General features: G+C 43.4%; 1 protein-coding gene across 1 annotated transcript in view; it reads left to right on the top strand.

The window, feature by feature from the left end:
- The window catches only part of LOC118387435 (synaptic vesicle glycoprotein 2C-like), a 74,821-nt gene that overhangs the window by 21,613 nt on the left and 32,008 nt on the right, over positions 1 to 21,200 (top strand). Inside the window, exons 3-5 of the mRNA XM_035775779.2 lie at positions 9,217 to 9,397; positions 17,616 to 17,767; positions 20,354 to 20,487. Coding sequence (XP_035631672.1) covers positions 9,217 to 9,397; positions 17,616 to 17,767; positions 20,354 to 20,487 — 467 coding nt within the window. The remainder of the gene's footprint in view (positions 1 to 9,216; positions 9,398 to 17,615; positions 17,768 to 20,353; positions 20,488 to 21,200) is intronic.

Genomic DNA, 21,200 nt, shown 5'->3' with positions numbered 1-21,200 from the left:
TCAAACATCTCCAATCGAAAATCAAATCAAGAGTCGGCTTTCTATTCCGCAACAAAGCCTCCTTCACTCACGCCGCCAAGCTTACCCTAGTAAAACTGACTATCCTACCGATCCTCGACGATGTCATTTACAAAATTGCTTCCAACACTCTACTCAGCAAACTGGATGCAGTTTATCACAGTGCCATCCGTTTTGTCACTAAAGCACCTTATACCACCCACCACTGCGACTTGTATGCTCTCGTCGGCTGGCCCTCACTACATATTCGTTGCCAGACCCACTGGCTCCAGGTCATCTACAAGTCCATGCTAGGTAAAGCTCCGCCTTATCTCAGTTCACTGGTCACGATGGCAACACGCTCCAGCAGGTGTATCTCACTGATCATCCCTAAAGCCAACACCTCATTCGGCCGCCTTTCGTTCCAGTACTCTGCTGCCTGTGACTGGAACGAATTGCAAAAATCGCTTCGCTAAAGTTGGAGACTTTCATCTCCCTCACCAACTTCAAACACCAGCTATCTGAGCAGCAAACCGATCGCTGCAGCTGTACATAGTCTATTGGTAAATAGCCCACCCGTTTTCACCGACCTCATCCCCACACTGTTTTTATTTATTTACTTTTCTGCTCTTTTGCACACCAATATCTCTACCTGTACATGACCATCTGATCAGTTATCACTCCAGTGTTAATCTGCAAAATTGTAATTATTCGCCTACCTCCTCATGCCTTTTGCACACATTGTATATTGACTCCCCTTTTTTTTCTACTGTGTTATTGACTTGTTAATTGTTTACTCCATGTGTAACTCTGTGTTGTCTGTTCACACTGCTATGCTTTATCTTGGCCAGGTCGCAGTTGCAAATGAGAACTTGCTCTCAACTAGCCTACCTGGTTAAATAAAGGTGAAATAAATAAATAAATAAAAACTGTCTCAGGACACCCACAGCAGGATGTATGTAAGGGGGTATGGAAAGCCACTGGGGCAGTTGACTCCTTTGGGTTTCCATAAAAAGCGGGAAAAATGCTTCTCATCTCTGTCATAGGTGAATAATGTGAGGGGGGCCTGCAGGAGTGTCTGCCCTATGATGGGGTGTGTGAGGTTTTCATCCCGTTATTGACTGACACTGAATTGACTATGACCGGAGGTATCATGTGTAGATTGATGAGGGGGAAAAAACTATTTTATAATAATCCAAGGAGTCCTGGCACCGGGTCAGGGGCTTTTGGTCATGAAAAGCTGATCATTTAAATTGGCACCGGCCAATTGTCTGGGAGAAGAAAAAAAATTGCATTGTGAAATAATGCATTTTAGCCTGTTCTTTGATTGAAATACCAGTCGACGTAGCTTGTTCGTTGCTGCTGGATGGAGTGCTTTCACAAGGATATGTTAAAAACTAAAAGACACAATTAAAAAAAGCTACTATCTTTTTTTCTCAACTGGTAATTGAAGCATGCTTCCCATTCGCCATTCAAGTGTATAGGGAACTAGGCAGGCTTCAGCGCCTCACACACCACTTTGCAATGAGCTGGAGGCATTAACATTTTGGAAACATATACTTAATTCCTTGAAACCTGAACCTCTTACTACATATTATGAGGCATGTCTTACCTTGCTTCAAAGTATTTTAGCCATAATCCAACCAAATGTGCTGGCAATTATTGTATTATTTAATATGCCACTGAAACCAGTAGCCCATTTCTCTCATTTTCAAATGAACTTTATTTCATTGTCCAGTAGCCAAAGGCACAATCCTAGTCATATTAGCAGCCCATGCTAGTTGTTGCATATGTAGATCACCACTTTTTCTAAATATCGAACGGATATTTTAATCTCGGTTTCATGAAATGCTTGCGATGTTTTCTGCTTATTGCGTTATGAATCCGATATTTGCGTGTAGCCTACTACTTGCCTTGTGCGCATTGCTGTGTTAGAATTTGAATAAATAATAGTTGATCAACATTTTAAGTTAAATGTTTTGATCTGTTGCATGAGCCGCCCCCTTTTTGACGTCTTTGGGTGTAGCCTAGGTTTACTGGTTGTATGAATGTGGAATGTATCGTCCCACAACTGTCCCAGGGTCTGTTTGGAATAGGCTATTTCTTTCTCGCACAGAACGACTAACCAATAGAATAGGTTCACTTTTGGGGGACAGTAGATTGACAGGCTAGTGATTTAGCTGTTTGTTACTCGTCTTGTTGGCTGAGGAAAAGTACACGTGGACAGTTATTCTAACATCTTCAGATTGGGATCGGAATTCAGCAAGAAGGACACGTGCCGTTGTATCCCGCAGTTGCATGTTCTGTTATCCTGTTAGAACTCTAGGGGCAGTATTTCATTTTTGGATAAAAAGACGTGCCCGTTTTTAGCGCGATATTTTGTCACGAAAAGATGCTCGACTATGCTTGGAATTGATAGTTTTGGAAAGAAGACACTCTGACGTTTCCAGAACTGCAAAGATTTTCACTGTGAGTGCCATAGAACAATATCTACAGGCAAAACCAAGATGTTTGAGTGACCAGGAAATCAACAGGATTTCTGAAGGCACGTTTTCCATGATCTCCTTATATGGCTGTGAATGGCACAGGAATCAACGGACACTTCCTATCGTTTCCCCAGGTGTCTGCAGCATTGTGACGTATTTGTAGGCATATCATTGGAAGATTGGCCATAAGAGCCTACAATTACCAAGTGTCCCGCATGGTGTCTGCGTGGAAATTGGTGCGCAAAAGTCAGGTCCCAGTATTTTTCCATCCGAATCAGAGAAGAATGCACGCGTCTAGGACTGGCATTTCAATGAAGAGATGTATGACCAAACACCTTGAGGATTGATTCAAACAACGTTTTCCATGTTTCAGTCGATATTATGGAGTTAATTCGGAAAAAGTTCGACGTTTAGGTGACTGAATTTTCGGTTAGTTTCGGTAGCCAAATGCATAGTAACAAAACGGAACGTTGTGTCCTACACAAGCATCTTTCAGGAAAAACTGGACATCTGCTATGTAACTGAGAGTCTCCTCATTGAAACATCTGAAGTTCTTCAAAGGTAAATTATTTTATTTGATCCCTTTGCTGGTTTTTGTGAATGTTGCGTGCTAAATGCTAACGCTAAATGCTACGCTAGCTATCACCACTCTTACACAAATTATTGATTTTCTCTGGTTCTAAAGCATATTTTGAAAATCTGAGACGACAGGATTGTTAAGAAAAGGATAAGCTTGAGGACAGGCATATTTATTTCATTTATTTTGCAATTTTCAGAAATCGCTAATGTTGCGTTATGGTAATGAGCTTGAGGCTGTAGTCACAATCCCGGATCCGGGATGGGGCGGCCTAACACATCTACATTGAGCTACGAAATTATTGGGACAGTGATATATTTTTTGTAATATCTCAACGGTTTACCGATATGGATGAAAATACCCTCATATTAGAGCAGTCTGCACTTTAACCTCATAGTCATTGTATCATTTACATTTCAAAGTGCTGGAGTACAGAGCCAAAACAATAAAAAATGTGTCACTGTCCCAATACCTTTGGAGCTCACTGTAAATGGGATTTCTGTCATCCTGAGCACTGTGGGTGGACGTCTTAAACAGGTTAAGAACCCAATGCATATGGGTCCGGTACATTTGGTAAATGCTCGGTTTCCAAAAAGGAAACCCTGACCCACAGGACCATGGAGAGCAGAGGATAGAGGGGAGGAGGAGAGAGAGAGAAGACAACAGTTGAGTCTGCCTCCCCTATAAAACACTCCCACACACTATTTTAACTCGGGGTCAGGGATAGAAGCAGAGAGCATGTTTGGAGGAGTGTGTGTGTGTGTGTGTGTGTGTGTATTGCTACATACACATGGGCAGCTAAGTTTAATCAACAGAATGGGCTGATAGATTGGCTGAGCTGGAGCTTGAGGTCAGCTAATTAAAACACTGTCAGTGTGTGTTTGGTTTTACAAATCAAAAGAGAACCATGTTGCTCTCCTAAAAGCTTGGCTGGTGCATAAAACCTGCAAATTCAGACAAGGAGGTGTACTGGGTTCACACTAAATAAATATGTGGCATCAAGCATACTTCTTATTTTTTACATTTTACCTTTATTTAACCAGGCAAGTCAGTTAAGAACATATTCTTATTTTCAATGACGGCCTGGGAGCAGTGGGTTAACTGCCTGTTCAGGGGCAGAACGACAGATTTGTACCTTGTCAGCTCGGGGGTTTGAACTCAACCTTCCGGTTACTAGTCCAACGCTCTAACCACTAGGCTACGCTGCCGTAGTTATGTTAGAATTTTTTTGGTTTACTAAGTAAAATCAATTCAAATCAAATGTAATTTGTCACATGCGCCGAATTCAACTGGTGTAGCCGGGAAATACATGCTTAACGAACCCTTCTCTTAAAAAAACAAAGCATATTCAAATAAAATAGTTAGGGATTTGGGTAAGGGGTTAGGGGTTAGGTTTAGGGGTTAGGGTTAGGGTTAGGGTTAAGGGTAGGTGTTAGGGAAAATACCATTTTGAATGGGAATCAATTGTTTGGTCCCTACAAGGATAGTAAATAAACATTGTGTGTGTGTGTGTGTGTGTGTGCCCTTTCCCAGTCTCCAAACACACACTTGTCTTTTCCCAGTCCCTCCTTTTGTCCCACAGTCTGATATCAAGTGTTCTGTCCCCCCTGGCATGCCCTCTACTGTCAGTAGAGTGGTGAAGACTGCAAGCAAGCAGGAGGCAGGCTGCAAATACAACTGCTTTGTCCTCTGACAGTCCTCCTGTCTCTGGCCTACAGCTGGTGTGTGTGTGTGTGTGTGTGTGTGTGTGTGTGTGTGTGTGTGTGTGTGTGTGTGTGTGTGCGCATACGTGTGCTACTGTGTGCGTGCGATTGTGAAACTGCCATTTGCTCAAATGAATAGAAATAGTTGTAATTAGTCTACTAAAATGAGAGGTCCGTATTCCTGTTGTACACCAGTCTGTCTGATGGCTGCTCTTAGACAGATCTGTTGATCAGACATCATCCTCAGGGGATTCCCTTGAGCTGGGGGAATCCCCAAAGAACATCCGGAATGTTCCCAATGTTCCAGATCCCTAATTAGTCAGCTGTTTCTCTCTGCTGTCTGCCTTCCTTCTCCTCTCCTCTCATCCTCTCATCCGTTCCTCTCATCCTCTCATCCATCCTCAGAACAGAGTAATGAGGAGCATAGCGTGGAAGGGGAATTATGCTTACACATAAGAGCTAATTATCATCGAGACAAACTCACCACGCCACTCCCCGCTTGGCGTGCTCATCTTGTCTGGTGGAGATAGCAGCAGCTAGCATTGAGTTAGTAAAGTAGTCCCTCTGGGCTTAAGGCAGAGCTGCCCGCTGTACCGTACCGTTGGAGAGGAGAGAGCAGATAGACAGTCTGCAGAAATATCTCTAAAGCGTAGGATTTTCTTTACATTCAATTAGACTAAATGCAGCTTCATTTGAATAATGCTTATTACGCAGTCATTTGTTGTGGAAGTGAAAGTCCCTTCTAGCAATTCTCAGAAAAATATGTGTGAATCCCATTATATCATAGCAGGTGTTGTGGTAAGAAGTAAAGACTGAATTGCACCCTTTGTAGATCCCCTGTCATCAATGACTGGGAATTGAAGAACCCTTTTTGGTTCCAGTTAGAACCCTTTTGGTTTCCATGTAGAACCATCCTGTAGTCTCTGCTATAGAGTCCAGTGTCTGTTGTCACTTATAATGAATATGTGTCTCTCATCGTCCCGTTTGTACGTCTCAATAAGGCCATCACCAACATTCAAAGAAGAGAAAACAGAAGTGAAGAAAACAGGGAGGGTCTGGGTTGTGGGCTCTGGCCTTCCCGGCAGTGATGAGGCACAGTGTCGGTAAACCATCACCTCTCCCCACAAACACTGATTATAATTTGTATGAACATTTCTCAATTCTGTAGTGAAGTGGGTTATTTACTGCCCCCTTTTCCCCTCCTCCACTTCCCAGTGTCCCTTGGGACTTGAAGAGAGATCACACTCCCTTCCTGCGGAAGAACAAGACTTGACCATTTCTGTTAGCTCACTCAGACAGTTGTTTTCAGTGTTGTGGTATGGAACTCTCCCCTATCAATTGCTGCTGTCAGAACACAATATTTTTGAGTTTCAGTTAGTGTTGTGATATGAAGTGATACTCAATGGTGAGGTTCAGTTAGTGTTGTGATATGAAGTGATACTCCATAATGAGGTTCAGTTAGTGTTGTGATATGAAGTGATACTTCATGGTGAGGTTCAGTTAGTGTTGTGATATGAAGTGATACTCCATAATGAGGTTCAGTTAGTGTTGTGATATGAAGTGATACTTCATGGTGAGGTTCAGTTAGTGTTGTGATATGAAGTGATACTCAATGGTGAGGTTCAGTTAGTGTTGTGATATGAAGTGATACTCAATGGTGAGGTTCAGTTAGTGTTGTGATATGAAGTGATACTTCATAGTGAGGTTCAGTTAGTGTTGTGATATGAAGTGATACTTCATAGTGAGGTTCAGTTAGTGTTGTGATACTCAATGGTGAGGTTCAGTTAGTGTTGTGATATGAAGTGATACTCAATGGTGAGGTTCAGTTAGTGTTGTGATATGAAGTGATACTCCATAGTGAGGTTCAGTTAGTGTTGTGATATGAAGTGATACTTCATAGTGAGGTTCAGTTAGTGTTGTGATATGAAGTGATACTTCATGGTGAGGTTCAGTTAGTGTTGTGATATGAAGTGATACTTCATAGTGAGGTTCAGTTAGTGTTGTGATATGAAGTGATACTTCATAGTGAGGTTCAGTTAGTGTTGTGATATGAAGTGATACTTCATGGTGAGGTTCAGTTAGTGTTGTGATATGAAGTGATACTCCATAGTGAGGTTCAGTTAGTGTGGTGATATGAAGTGATACTCCATAGTGAGGTTCAGTTAGTGTTGTGATACTTCATAGTGAGGTTCAGTTAGTGTTGTGATATGAAGTGATACTTCATAGTGAGGTTCAGTTAGTGTTGTGATATGAAGTGATACTTCATGGTGAGGTTCAGTTAGTGTTGTGATATGAAGTGATACTTCAAGGTGAGGTTCAGTTAGTGTTGTGATATGAAGTGATACTCCATAGTGAGGTTCAGTTAGTGTTGTGATATGAAGTGATACTTCAAGGTGAGGTTCAGTTAGTGTTGTGATATGAAGTGATACTCCATAGTGAGGTTCAGTTAGTGTTGTGATATTAAGTGATACTCCATAGTGAGGTTCAGTTAGTGTTGTGATATGAAGTGATACTCCATAGTGAGGTTCAGTTAGTGTTGTGATATGAAGTGATACTCCATAGTGAGGTTCAGTTAGTGTTGTGATATGAAGTGATACTTCATGGTGAGGTTCAGTTAGTGTTGTGATATGAAGTGATACTCCATAGTGAGGTTCAGTTAGTGTTGTGATATGAAGTGATACTCCATAGTGAGGTTCAGTTAGTGTTGTGATATGAAGTGATACTTCATGGTGAGGTTCAGTTAGTGTTGTGATATGAAGTGATACTCCATAGTGAGGTTCAGTTAGTGTTGTGATATGAAGTGATACTTCATAGTGAGGTTCAGTTTGTGTTGTGATATGAAGTGATACTCCATAGTGAGGTTCAGTTAGTGTTGTGATATGAAGTGATACTCCATAGTGAGGTTCAGTTAGTGTTGTGATATGAAGTGATACTTCATGGTGAGGTTCAGTTAGTGTTGTGATATGAAGTGATACTTCAAGGTGAGGTTGAGTTAGTGTTGTGATATGAAGTGATACTCCATAGTGAGGTTCAGTTAGTGTTGTGATATGAAGTGATACTTCAAGGTGAGGTTCAGTTAGTGTTGTGATATGAAGTGATACTTCATGGTGAGGTTCAGTTAGTGTTGTGATACTTCATAGTGAGGTTCAGTTAGTGTTGTGATATGAAGTGATACTTCATAGTGAGGTTCAGTTAGTGTTGTGATATGAAGTGATACTTCATGGTGAGGTTGAGTTAGTGTTGTGATATGAAGTGATACTCCATAGTGAGGTTCAGTTAGTGTTGTGATATGAAGTGATACTTCATGGTGAGGTTCAGTTAGTGTTGTGATATGAAGTGATACTCCATAGTGAGGTTCAGTTAGTGTTGTGATATGAAGTGATACTTCATAGTGAGGTTCAGTTAGTGTTGTGATATGAAGTGATACTCCATAGTGAGGTTCAGTTAGTGTTGTGATATGAAGTGATACTTCATGGTGAGGTTCAGTTAGTGTTGTGATATGAAGTGATACTCCATAGTGAGGTTCAGTTAGTGTTGTGATATGAAGTGATACTCCATAGTGAGGTTCAGTTAGTGTTGTGATATGAAGTGATACTCCATAGTGAGGTTCAGTTAGTGTTGTGATATGAAGTGATACTCCATAGTGAGGTTCAGTTAGTGTTGTGATATGAAGTGATACTCCATAGTGAGGTTCAGTTAGTGTTGTGATATGAAGTGATACTCCATAGTGAGGTTCAGTTAGTGTTGTGATATGAAGTGATACTCCATAGTGAGGTTCAGTTAGTGTTGTGGCTTCATGGCTGCCTGTGTGTTCTTTATTACTTTAGGTCTGTCTGTCTGCAGGTCCCCAGGCACTGTCCAATCAGATTGACCAGATCTCTGTGACCCCTCATAGGTTTGTCATTGACTGGGAATTGACAGGCCTGGTTAAATCACACCACGTGACCTTGTCTGCTCTGGACTGTACTAATAGTCAGACATGCAGCAATTCTGACACAGTTTATGCATGTGACACACCTGCTTCTATGTGTGTGTGTCTTCTCCCTAGTCAGCAGTTTGCCTTAAAAAATAAACATGTTTCGTCCAGATGGATCAGATCATTCTCAAGTGCTGCAAAATATAAAAGGGCCACTTAAAAAGGAAACACTGTAAATTAATATTTTCTCACTCCCTCTTATCCATTCCCCTCCCTCCCTCCCTCCCTCCCTCCCTCCCTCCCCCTCCCTCCCTCCCTCCCTCCCTCCCTCCCTCCCTCCCTCCCTCCCTCCCTCCCTCCCTCCCTCCCTCCCTCCCTCCCTCCCTCCCTCCCTCCCCCTCCCTCCCTCCGAGTCTTTCTGTCTTTCTTTCTCTCTCTCTCCTCTCCCTCCCCTCCCTTCTCTCACTTTCTCCCACTCTCTTTTTCTTTGTCTGTCTTGACCCCCTTCTCTTTCTCTCCCTCCCTCGCTCTCTGCAGGTAGCATAGTGTACCTGGGGATGATGGTGGGGGCGTTCTTCTGGGGGGGTCTGTCAGACAAGGTCGGCCGTAAACAGTGCCTGCTCATCGCTATGTCTGTCAACGGCTTCTTCTCCTTCCTCTCCTCCTTTGTCCAGGGGTACGGCATGTTCCTCTTCTGCCGCATGTTTTCCGGCTTCGGGTGAGTGGTGTCCGTTATGTTCTATTCTACTATATTCTAGTCTTCTCTACTGTAATTTACTCTTCTATACTGTACTATACTATACAATAATATACTGTACTATAATGTGCACTATTCTGTTATTCTATTCTAATCTATTATAGTACTTTATAATGTGTCATGTCTTGTAGAACATTTCCTTCCACTAAAACTCTACTAGAACACTTCATAAGTTCCATTAAGTTCTGTTACTCTAAACATCTCCTAGAACACTTCATAAGTTCCCTTACTCTAAACATCTCATAGAACACTTCATAAGTTCTCTTACTCTAAACATCTCCTAGAACACTTCATAAGTTATCTTACTCTAAACATCTCCTAGAACACTTCATAAGTTCTCTTCCACTAAACATCTCCTAGAACACTTCATAAGTTCTCTTCCACTAAACATCTCCTAGAACACTTCATAAGTTCTCTTCCACTAAACATCTCCTAGAACATTTCATAAGTTCTCTTCCACTAAAACTCTCATAGTGTCACACCCTGACCTTAGAGATCCTTATTTATTATCTATGCTTGGTTAGGTCAGGGTGCGACTTGGGTGGGAAAATCTATGTTTTCTTTTTCTTTGTTGTTTTGCCGAGTGTGGTTCCCAATCAGAGGCAGTTGTCTCTGATTGTGGATCATATATAAGTTGTGATTTTCCGTTTGGGTTTTGTTGGATGTTATTATCTGTTTAATGTCTGTGGCTGACGGTACTGGTCGCTTTCGTTTTTGGATTTGTTATTTTTGTTTGAGTGTTTCTTGTAAATATATATCATGAACACTTTCCACGCTGCGCTTTGGTCCACTCTTCCTTCCACTGATGACGAGAGCCATTACACCAACAACACTTCATAAGTTCCATTAAGTTCTCTTCCTATAAAACTCTCCTAAAACACTTCATAAGTTCCATTAAGTTCTCTTCCTCTAAACCTCTCCTAGAACACTTCATAAGTTCCTGTCACGCTGGTATGAAGAGATTTGGGAGACAGGTTTTTTTTATACCCCAAATTACGGCGCGGGGACGAAGGCACGGGGACGAAGACCAAACAAACACGTAACAAAAACACAGGGTTGAAACCCAAACAAAAAAGCGAGGAGTACCTTGAGTAAATAACACACGTGCACCATGATTTAACTCACGGGACAAGACCCGTAATCATCTGCGCAATACACAAGGGCACGAAAACCCAAAACACACAGCACAGGTACTCACACCCACCAACGGACATAGTAACAATAATCTACCCCCAATGGAAACCAAAGGGCACATATCATATACACAAATACTAATCAGTGGGAATAGGGGCCAGGTGTGCGTGATGAAAGTTCTGGAGGGATCTGTGACAGTTCCATTAAGTTTCTTTGACCATGCAGTACTCTTCCAGACAGAGCTCTAATCCCACGTCTCTCTCTCTCTCTCTCTTACTCTCTCTTACTCTCTTACTCTCTACTGCTCCAAGGCTCCCTCTCCAGATATTCTCCACTCCTCCAAGGCTGCAGATATTCTTATTAACATTGGGTTTGTTTTCAAATTATTTGTGGATCTGTGTAATCTGAGGGGAATATGTGTCTCTAGTATGGTCATACATTTGGCAGGAGGTTAGAGAGTGCAGCTCAGTTTCCACCTCATTTTGTGTGCACCTAGCCTCTTGAGAGCCAGGTCTACCTACGGCGGCCTTTCTCAATAGCAAGGCTATGCTCACTGAGTCTGTACATAGTCAATGTTTTCCTCAAGTTTGGGTCAGTCACAGTGGTCAGGTATTCTGCCACTGTGTACTCTCTGTTTAGGGCCAAGTAGCATTCTAGTTTGCTCAGATATTTTGTTAATTCTTTCCAATGTGTCAAGTAATTATCTTTTTGTTTTCTCATGATTTGGTTGGGTCTAATTGTGTTGCTGTCCCGGGTCTCTGTGAGGTCTGTTTGTGAACAGAGCCACCGGACTAGCTTGCTTAGGGGACTCTTCTCCAGGTTCATCTCTCTGTAGGTGATGGCTTTGTTATGGAAGGTTTGGGAATTGCTTCCTTTTAGGTGGTTGTAGAATTTAACAGCTCCTTTCTTGATTTTGATAATTAGTGGGTATCGGCCTACAATCCGAAATTCCTTTTTGATACTGTCGCAAAGCTAACTAAAAAGCAGCATTCCCCAAGAGAGGATGACTTTCACTTTAGCAGTGATAAATTCATGAACTTCTTTGAGGAAAAGATTATGATTATTATGATTATGTTTGCTGTTTGGGGTTTTAGGCTGGGTTTCTGTACAGCACTTTGAGATATCAGCTGATGTACGAAGGGCTATATAAATAAATTTGATTTGATTTGATTATTAGAAAGCAAATTACGGACTCCTCTTTAAACCTGCGTATTCCTCCAAACCTCAGTTGTCCTGAGTCTGCACAACTCTGCCAGGACCTAGGATCAAGAGAGACGCTCAAGTGTTTTAGTACTATATCTCTTGACACAATGATGAAAATAATCATGGCCTCTAAACCTTCAAGCTGCATACTGGACCTTATTCCAACTAAACTACTGAAAGAGCTGCTTCCTGTGCTTGGCCCTCCTATGTTGAACATAATAAACGGCTCTCTATCCACTGGATGTGTACCAAACTCACTAAAAGTGGCAGTAATAAAGCCTCTCTTGAAAAAGCCAAACCTTGACCCAGAAAATATTAAAAACTATCGGCCTATATCGAATCTTCCATTCCTCTCAAATATTTTACAAAAGGCTGTTGCGCAGCAACTCACTGCCTTCCTGAAGACAAACAATGTATACAAAATGCTTCAGTCTGGTTTTAGACCCCATCATAGCACTGAGACGGCACTTGTGAAGGTGGTAAATGACATTTTAATGGCATCGGACCGAGGCTCTGCATCTGTCCTCGTGCTCCTAGACCTTAGTGCTGCTTTTGATACCATCGATCACCACATTCTTTTGGAGAGATTGGAAACCCAAATTGGTCTACACGGACATGTTCTGGCCTGGTTTAGATCTTATCTGTCGGAAAGATATCAGTTTGTCTCTGTGAAAGGTTTGTCCTTTGACAAATCAACTGTACATTTCGGTGTTCCTCAAGGTTCTGTTTTAGGACCACTATTGTTTTCACTATACATTTTACCTCTTGGGGATGTTATTCGAAAACATAATGTTAACTTTCACTGCTATGCGGATGACACACAGCTGTACATTTCAAGGAAACATGGTGAAGCCCCAAAATTTCCCTCGCTAGAAGCATGTGTTTCAGACATAAGGAAGTGGATGGCTGCAAACTTTCTCCTATTAAACTCGGACAAAACAGAGATGCTTGTTCTAGGTCCCAAGAAACAAAGAGATCTTCTGTTGAATCTGACAATTAATCTTAATGGTTGTACAGTCGTCTCAAATAAAACTGTGAAGGACCTCGGCGTTACTCTGGACCCTGATCTCTCTTTTGAAGAACATATCAAGACCATTTTGAGGACAGCTTTTTTCCATCTACGTAATATTGCAAAAATCAGAAACTTTCTGTCCAAAAATGATGCAGAAAAATTAATCCATGCTTTTGTCACTTCTAGGTTAGACTACTGCAATGCTCTACTTTCCGGCTACCCGGATAAAGCACTAAATACGGCTGCTAGAATCCTGACTAGAACCAAAAAATGTGATCATATTACTCCAGTGCTAGCCTCTCTACACTGGCTTCCTGTCAAAGCAAGGGCTGATTTCAAGGTTTTACTGCTAACCTACAAAGCATTACATGGGCTTGCTCCTACCTATCTCTCTGATTTGGTCCTGCCGTACATACCTACACGTACGCTACGGTCACAAGACGCAGGCCTCCTAATTGTCCCTAGAATTTCTAAGCAAACAGCTGGAGGCAGGGCTTTCTCCTATAGAGCTCCATTTTTATGGAACGGTCTGCCTACCCATTTCAGAGACGCAAACTCTGTCTCAACCTTTAAGTCTTTACTGAAGACTCATCTCTTCAGTGGGTCATATGATTGAGTGTAGTCTGGCCCAAGAGTGGGAAGGTGAACGGAAAGGCTCTGGAGCAACGAACCGCCCTTGCTGTCTCTGCCTGGCCAGTTCCCCTCTTTCCACTGGGATTCTCTGCCTCTAACCCTATTACAGGGGCGAGTCACTGGCTTACTGGGGCTCTCTCATGCCGTCCCTGCAGGGGGTGCGTCACCTGAGTGGGTTGATTCACTGTTGTGGTCATCCTGTCTGGGTTGGCGCCCCCCCCCACCCTTGGGTTGTGCCGTGGCGGAGATCTTTGTGGGCTATACTCAGCCCACAAAGATCAAAGTTGGTGGTTGAAGATATCCCTCTAGTGGTGTGGGGGCTGTGCTTTGGCAAAGTGGGTGGGGTTATATCCTTCCTGTTTGGCCCTGTCCGGGGGTGTCCTCGGATGGGGCCACAGTGTCTCCTGACCCCTCCTGTCTCAGCCTCCAGTATTTATGCTGCAGTAGTTTGTGTCGGGGGGCTAGGGTCAGTTTGTTATATCTGGAGTACTTCTCCTGTCCTATTCGGTGTCCTGTGTGAATCTAAGTGTGCGTTCTCTAATTCTCTCCTTCTTTCTTTCTCTCTCTCGGAGGACCTGAGCCCTAGGACCATGCCCCAGGACTACCTGACATGATGGCTCCTTGCTGTCCCCAGTCCACCTGGCCATGCTGCTGCTCCAGTTTCAACTGTTCTGCCTTACTGTTATTTGACCATGCTGGTCATTTATGAACATTTGAACATCTTGGCCATGTTCTGTTATAATCTCCACCCGGCACAGCCAGAAGAGGACATGCCACCCCACATATGCTCTCTCTAATTCTCTCTTTCTTTCTCTCTCTCGGAGGACCTGAGCCCTAGGACCATGCCCCAGGACGACCTGACATGATGACTCCTTGCTGTTACCAGTCAACCTGACTGTGCTGCTGCTCCAGTTTCAACTGTTCTGCCTTGTTATTATTCGACCATGCTGGTCATTTATGAACATTTGAACATCTTGGCCATGTTCTGTTATAATCTCCACCTGGCACAGCCAGAAGAGGACTGGCCACCCCACATAGCCTGGTTCCTCTCTAGGTTTCTTCCTAGGTTTTGGCCTTTCTAGGGAGTTTTTCCTAGCCACCGTGCTTCTACACCTGCATTGCTTGCTGTTTGGGGTTTTAGGCTGGGTTTCTGTACAGCACTTTGAGATATCAGCTGATGTACGAAGGGCTATATAAATAAAATGTGATTTGATTTGATTTGATTTAAATGTCCTTATTTTTCTGTTTAATGACTGATTCAAAGTCTGCTAGTATAATCACAAGATGTCACTGACTTTGACAGTGGAAAGAGAACCTTTTTTTGTAATGAATAAAAGACTAAGCAATAGGTAGAAACATTGATACAATGTAAAACCTCGGCAAAATAGAATAAAACATTCTGCTAAAAGATGAAGAAGCAGATGAGACTGACATAATATTTTCCCCCCACTCTTAGATAATACACTATCTGCACAATTGATTACCTGGTGATTGTTGCACATGATTGTTATTCATAGCATGACTTGGCTCTATGGTGCGTTTGCATTAACAAGTAAATGTAATTTAATCTGAGACAGCCTGTTTTGGCACGAGGTGATTCATAAACCACAGGACTGTTTCTAAAGCAAGGTTTAAGTTGGACAGAGCTGTCAAAATCAATCTGCAACAACACAATGGATTTACACTCAGCTGTGGTATTAGTACGTGTGTGTTGTGTATGTGTGTGTTGTGTGTGTGTGACTCAGACTACACCTCATTGCAGTTCCACTCTACCAGTCCTACATACTGCCAGCGCACTCCATCTAATACAATGCCTGTCTTACTTTTATTTCCATGTCGATTTAAAGACTCTTCTCATCTCTTTGATAGCCATCAGCTAGCTGGTGGTTTCCACTGGCTGTCAGACAAATGATATAATTTGCATTGAATTGCTACACTTAGCATAAATTCACTTCTCAATGAGAAAAGGCATCGTTCAAGCTTCCTACAGATGTAGGATCTAATTTGATCACTGTTTTGTTGATGATAATTTTCTTGCACAGCAGGAAATGCAAACCTGTAGTGTTTTCATACATACATACATACATACATACATACATACAGTATATGGAAATGAAAGTCAATAGAAGATTGAGGCTCTTCCACCTAAAACCAAGCCTGGGCACCAATATAGATTCACACATATCTCAGCCTGAGCTATAGTGGCAGTTACTTTAGCAAGAAGAATAATAAAGATACAAATATTACTGAACCGGAGTACGTGAGAACTCACACCACTGTTTCATGATCAGATTCAACCAAAAATAAAAAGTTATCCAATGCTGCGGAGGTGCAGCTTAAAGTTATTTACCCGAGAGAGTCAATAAACGCAGCAGCCTCTTCAGGTGTGTAGAGTTTTTTTAGGCGATCCGTTGACCATAAACCTCAATGTGGCCAGGTACAGCAGTGCGTAGTACATCTTCATTCTCTTGAGTCGAGCCTTTGCCTCATCAAACGCTTTGCGTCTTCGTACAACCGCTGTGGAACAATCATTGAAGAATGAGACCTTTGGACCTTTACATTGACGACCGTCAGAGCCAATGTTTCTAGCCGCATCCATGACGCGCTGCTTGTCGTTGAAGTTGTGGAACTTTATAACCACCGGCCGTGGCCGTTGGTTGGGACCGGGTATCGGTGCTTGAGAGCGATGGGCTCTGTCCAGCTTCACACGACCAGCCGTAGTGTCCATTTGTAGGTAGCCAGGGATCCATTCCTCAAAAAAATTTACTGAACGTGTCCCTTCAAAATTTTCCGGGAGTCCCACAACACGAATATTGCATCTGCGTCCTCGATTATCCAAGTCGTCAATGTGCTCCGCCATTTTGCGCACCTGTTTCTCAAGTGCATTTATCTTAGTGTTCATAGAAGTAGTTGAAGTTTCCACTCTAGCAATTCTTCCTTCCGCCTCATCAACACGTTTCACAACCCTCTGTAGTTCAGCTGAATGGCCTGCTATTGCTTCCAATACCGTTCTTATCTTATCATCGATCCCTTTAGTAATATTTTCAGTCATCCTTTGAATCACCAGGTCCATTGTGCCTGGATCCGCAATGGTGTTAGCTTCGCTAACGTTACCTAGCTCCTCCTGCACATCTACAGGGATGGTGGTTTTGGTCGAGTTCTTAGTAGTTCTGTTGGGCATGTTGTCGGAGATTTTTGAGAAATAGCCGTCAAGACTCATTGTAGGATAACTTATTTAGCCAATTCTACCACTTTTTCAAGCTAGGAGATTAATGTAAAACTATAAATTACGAATGCCACGGGAGCTCGCTGAAACACAGTGTTCTCTCTACGGCGCCATTTTGTCAACCCTGTAATTTCTACTTAAAAATGTTAGACTTGATTTGCCCTTACATAAAATGTATTAGCCCCTACAAAAAAAGCCCATTAATTATAATCCACATAATAATTCACAGGATTATGCTGCAGGATTATATTCCTGCTGTAGCAAACTGTCAATATTTTGTACCCTTCCCAAACAAACCCATCAGCAGAGGTCCTAACAACAAAAGCAGCAGAAATAGACAGATAATCATCTATTAATAGTTTGATGTCTGTCCTATTGTGTTGCCAGTGGGACCAGAAGAAAGGCTTTTAGGCTACTGACTGCTGGTTCCTCTGGTGGGCTATTGATTTTTATCATCCACCAGATCAGACCAAGATGGACCTCTGTTTCTCTCTCTCTCTCTCTCTCTCTCTGGAGGTATGGGGGCTTAGGAGAGCTGTCTGTATGGCTGGAGAGGAGGGGTTGGTTGTACAGTTGTAATGTGGTGCTGGAGGGTGTATTATATTGCACTGTGTTCTTGTGTTGTACTGTGTAATGTGATTGTGTGGAGGTTGCGGTGGCATGCAGTGCGTTTTTATTGGGGTGGGGGTAGGGGGTTCTGGTGGTTTTAGTGTAATGAGGATGTCTCATTGAAGTAAGACAAAAAGTCAAGTCTCTCTCTACCTCACTCTTTCTGTTTCTCTCTCCAGACTCATTATGCCAGATCAGAGCTGCCATATTGTTTCTCCAGCTGCCCAAAGACCACACAAACAGTGATGTTTTGAAAGTGACCTGACAAAAAGGACAAACAGGGCACTCAAGATCTTTACCCTGTTTGTCAGTTAATTTGTCCATATACATGTATTTCTGACATTTCCCATGTCCCCATGCAGGATTGGTGGGGTGGTCCCCATCGTGTTCCCCTACTTTGCAGAGTTCCTGGCGAGGGAGAAGAGAGGAGAGCACCTGAGCTGGCTCTGCATGTTCTGGATGATAGGAGGGATCTATGCCTCGGCAATGGCCTGGCTCATCATACCACACTACGGTGAGTGACTGACAGCCCTGTCCTATTACGCTGCAGGATTATTTGTGCCACACCTAGGTCACCAATCATAGTCATTGATATCAGCAGCCTAGGCCTGAACCCTCAACCTGTATCCAGGGATTACCCGTGTTTACTTACTGTCTGTCTGTCTGCTACTGTCTACTGTCTGTCTGTCTGTCTGCTACTGTCTACTATCTGTCTGTCTGTATGCTACTGTCTACTGTCTGTCTGTCTGCTACTGTCTACTGTCTGTCTGTGCTACTGTCTGTCTGTATGCTACAGTCTACTGTCTGTCTGTCTGCTACTGTATACTATCTGTCTGTCTGTCTGTCTGTCTGCTACTGTCTACTATCTGTCTGTCTGCTACTGTGTCTGTCTGGTACTGTCTACTATCTGTCTGTCTGCTACTGTATGTCTGTCTGCTACTGTCTACTGTCTGTCTGTCTGCTACTGTCTACTATCTGTTTGTCTGTTACTGTCTGTCTCCTACTGTCTACTGTCTGTCTGCTACTGTCTGTCTGCTACTGTCTACTATCTGTCTGTCTGTCTGCTACTGTCTACTATCTGTTTGTCTGTTACTGTCTGTCTCCTACTGTCTACTGTCTGTCTGCTACTGTCTGTCTGCTACTGTCTACTGTTTGTCTGTCTGCTACTGTCTACTGTTTGTCTGTCTGCTACTGTCTACTATCTGTCTGTCTGTTACTGTCTGTCTGCTACTGTCCGTATGTCTGCTACTGTCTGTATGTCTGTTACTGTCTGTCTGCTACTGTCTGTCTGCTACTGTCTGCTATTGTCTACTGTCTTGTCTGCCTGTCTGTCTGTCTAATACTGTTTATTGTCTGTCTGTCTGCTACTGTCTGTCTGGCTGTCTGCTACTATCGTCTATCTGTCTGTTTGCTACTGTCTGCTACTGTCTGTCTGTCTAATACTGTCTATTGTCTGTCTGTTACTGTCTACCGTCTGTCTGTCTGCTACTATCTACTGTCTGTCTGTCTGCTACTGTCTGCCGTCTGTATGTCTGCTACTGTCTTGTCTGTCTGTCTGCCTGCTATTGTCTATTGTCTGTCTGTCTACTACAGCCTACTGTCTGTCTGCTATTGTCTACTGTCTGTTTGTTGCTGTCTACGGTCTGTCTGCTACTGTCTACTGTCTACTGTCTACTGTCTCTTTGTCACTGTCTGTCTGTCTGTCTGTCTGTCTGTCTGTCTGTCTGTCTGTCTGTCTGTCTGTCTGTCTGTCTGTCTGTCTGTCTGTCTACTGTCTGTCTGTCTGTCTGTCTGTCTGTCTGTCTGTCTGTCTGTCTGTCTGTCTGTCTGTCTGTCTGTCTGTCTGTCTGTCTGTCTGTCTGTCTGTCTACTGTCTGTCTACTACTGTCTACTGTCTGTCTGTCACTGTCTGTCTGCCTGTCTGTCTGGGGTTTGTTAGGGGCTTGTTGCTATCATCCTGATCATCAGGCATAATCACATTTACCCCTGTAGCCCTGTATGCCCAACGGACCAATGTCTGAACAGGGACAATATGCGTGTAGTCTGTGTGGGCAGGTGTTTAATTACCAGTAAAGTTATTGATTTTCCATAAAAGACAGTTGACTGCAGAAAATATAAAAGCACTCGTCATAAAACACAAGGCGTATCTTCACACACACACACACACACACACACACACACACACACACACACACACACACACACACACACGTCTGTGAAAGAACGTGTGTGTAACAGGTTCCGCCGCAGTGGGCTCTTCATTGACTGCTGCTGGCCAGAGGCTGAAGGACTCCTCCTCTTCCTGGAAAGCTTCAGCTTGTGTGTGTGTGTGTGTGTGTGTGTGTGTGTGTGTGTGTGTGTGTGACCAAGGACACTGCAGGTGTGTGTGATACCGCCTTGTTCTAGGTAGTGCAGCTCCATAAATCTAGGTGTGTGTCAATCAGTCAGCCATACCCTCCAGTCCATTATAGCTGTAATCTCCCTAATGTGATATGTACTGGTGGAGTCTAACACAGCCCCATGGGCATCACATACACACCAACAACCCCCAACAGACATGATTTGGTTTACAATACTGTGACATCACATGAACTCCCCCTCACACCTCTGACATCTCCCTGGCTTTCTCCCTCCACCCCAGGGGCTATCCTGAAGACCACCCACACCCTGACTGTCTGGATGTGTGTCTTTATTCAGATGAGAGAGAGAGAGAGAGAGAGAGAGAATCCTCATTCCGTTGCTATCCTCAGAGATTGCTGTATCAGTTAGTCTCACTAAATGCTTCCAATAAGAATTGAACAGCACATTGTATCTCTCCCTTGCTCATTTCCTTCACCAAATGGTGTTCTTCAGTCTATAGATTCTCATTACCATCATCACACTGCATCTCATTTGGAAAATAGAAGTGTGTTTTTGGATAATTCCTCATTAGAGAGACTATAATGAAATGGGTTGATGATTTAAGGTACTTGGAGGCACTTTAAGATGTCAGGCCTTCATACTTTTACTCTTATACAAAAACAACGCATAATATTAGACATGGAATATGTATTGTTGTGCTCATTTCTCTTGTTTCTGATTGGTGGTTGTGTGTGTGCAGGATGGAGTTTCAGTATGGGCTCCGCCTACCAGTTCCACAGTTGGAGAGTGTTTGTGGTAGTGTGTGCTCTACCCTGTGTGTGTGCTGTCGTAGCACTCACCTTCATGCCCGAGAGCCCACGATTCTTCCTAGAGGTAAGGAGTATGTGTGTGTGTGTGTGTGTGTGTGTCTGCATACCGCCCCAACAGATTCACAGATGACACAATCTCCATTGCACTTCACACTGCCGCCTCCCACCTGGACAAGAGGGGAAATAACTATGTGAGAATGCTGTTGATGGACTACAGTTCAGGGTTCAACACCATAGTCCCCTGCAAGCTCATCACCAAGCTAGGGACCCTGAGACTGAACACCACCCTCTGCAACTGGATCCTGGACTTCCTGATGGGACAGCCCCTATAGACTTAGAAGTGTGGTGCCAGGACAACAACAAGGAGCTGATCATGGACCACAGGAGAAAGAGGGGAGAGCACGTCCCCATCCACATCGACAGGACTTTTTGGAGCGGGTCGAGAGCTTCACGTTCCTTGGCATCCACATCACTAAAGACTTAACATGGTCCACACACACCCACACAGTCTTGAAGAGATCACAACGCGCTACAGAGGGTTGTGTGGACAGACCAGTACATCACTGGGGCCAAGATCCCTGCCATCCAGGACCTCTATATCAGGTGGTGTCAGGGGAAGCCCCGAAGAATCTCCAGCCACCCAAGCCATAGACTGTTCACTCTGCTACCGTCCGGCAAACGGTACCGGAGCATCAGCTCTCGGACCAACAGGCTTCGAGACAGCTTCTACCCCAAGCCATAAGACTGCTAAATCAAATCAAACTTTATTTGTCATAT

The sequence above is a fragment of the Oncorhynchus keta genome, chromosome 9, assembly GCF_023373465.1.
Source record: "Oncorhynchus keta strain PuntledgeMale-10-30-2019 chromosome 9, Oket_V2, whole genome shotgun sequence".
Taxonomy (NCBI): domain Eukaryota; kingdom Metazoa; phylum Chordata; class Actinopteri; order Salmoniformes; family Salmonidae; genus Oncorhynchus; species Oncorhynchus keta.
The sequence above is the reverse complement of the archived record's forward strand: the minus strand, read 5'-3'. Positions and strand labels throughout refer to the sequence as shown.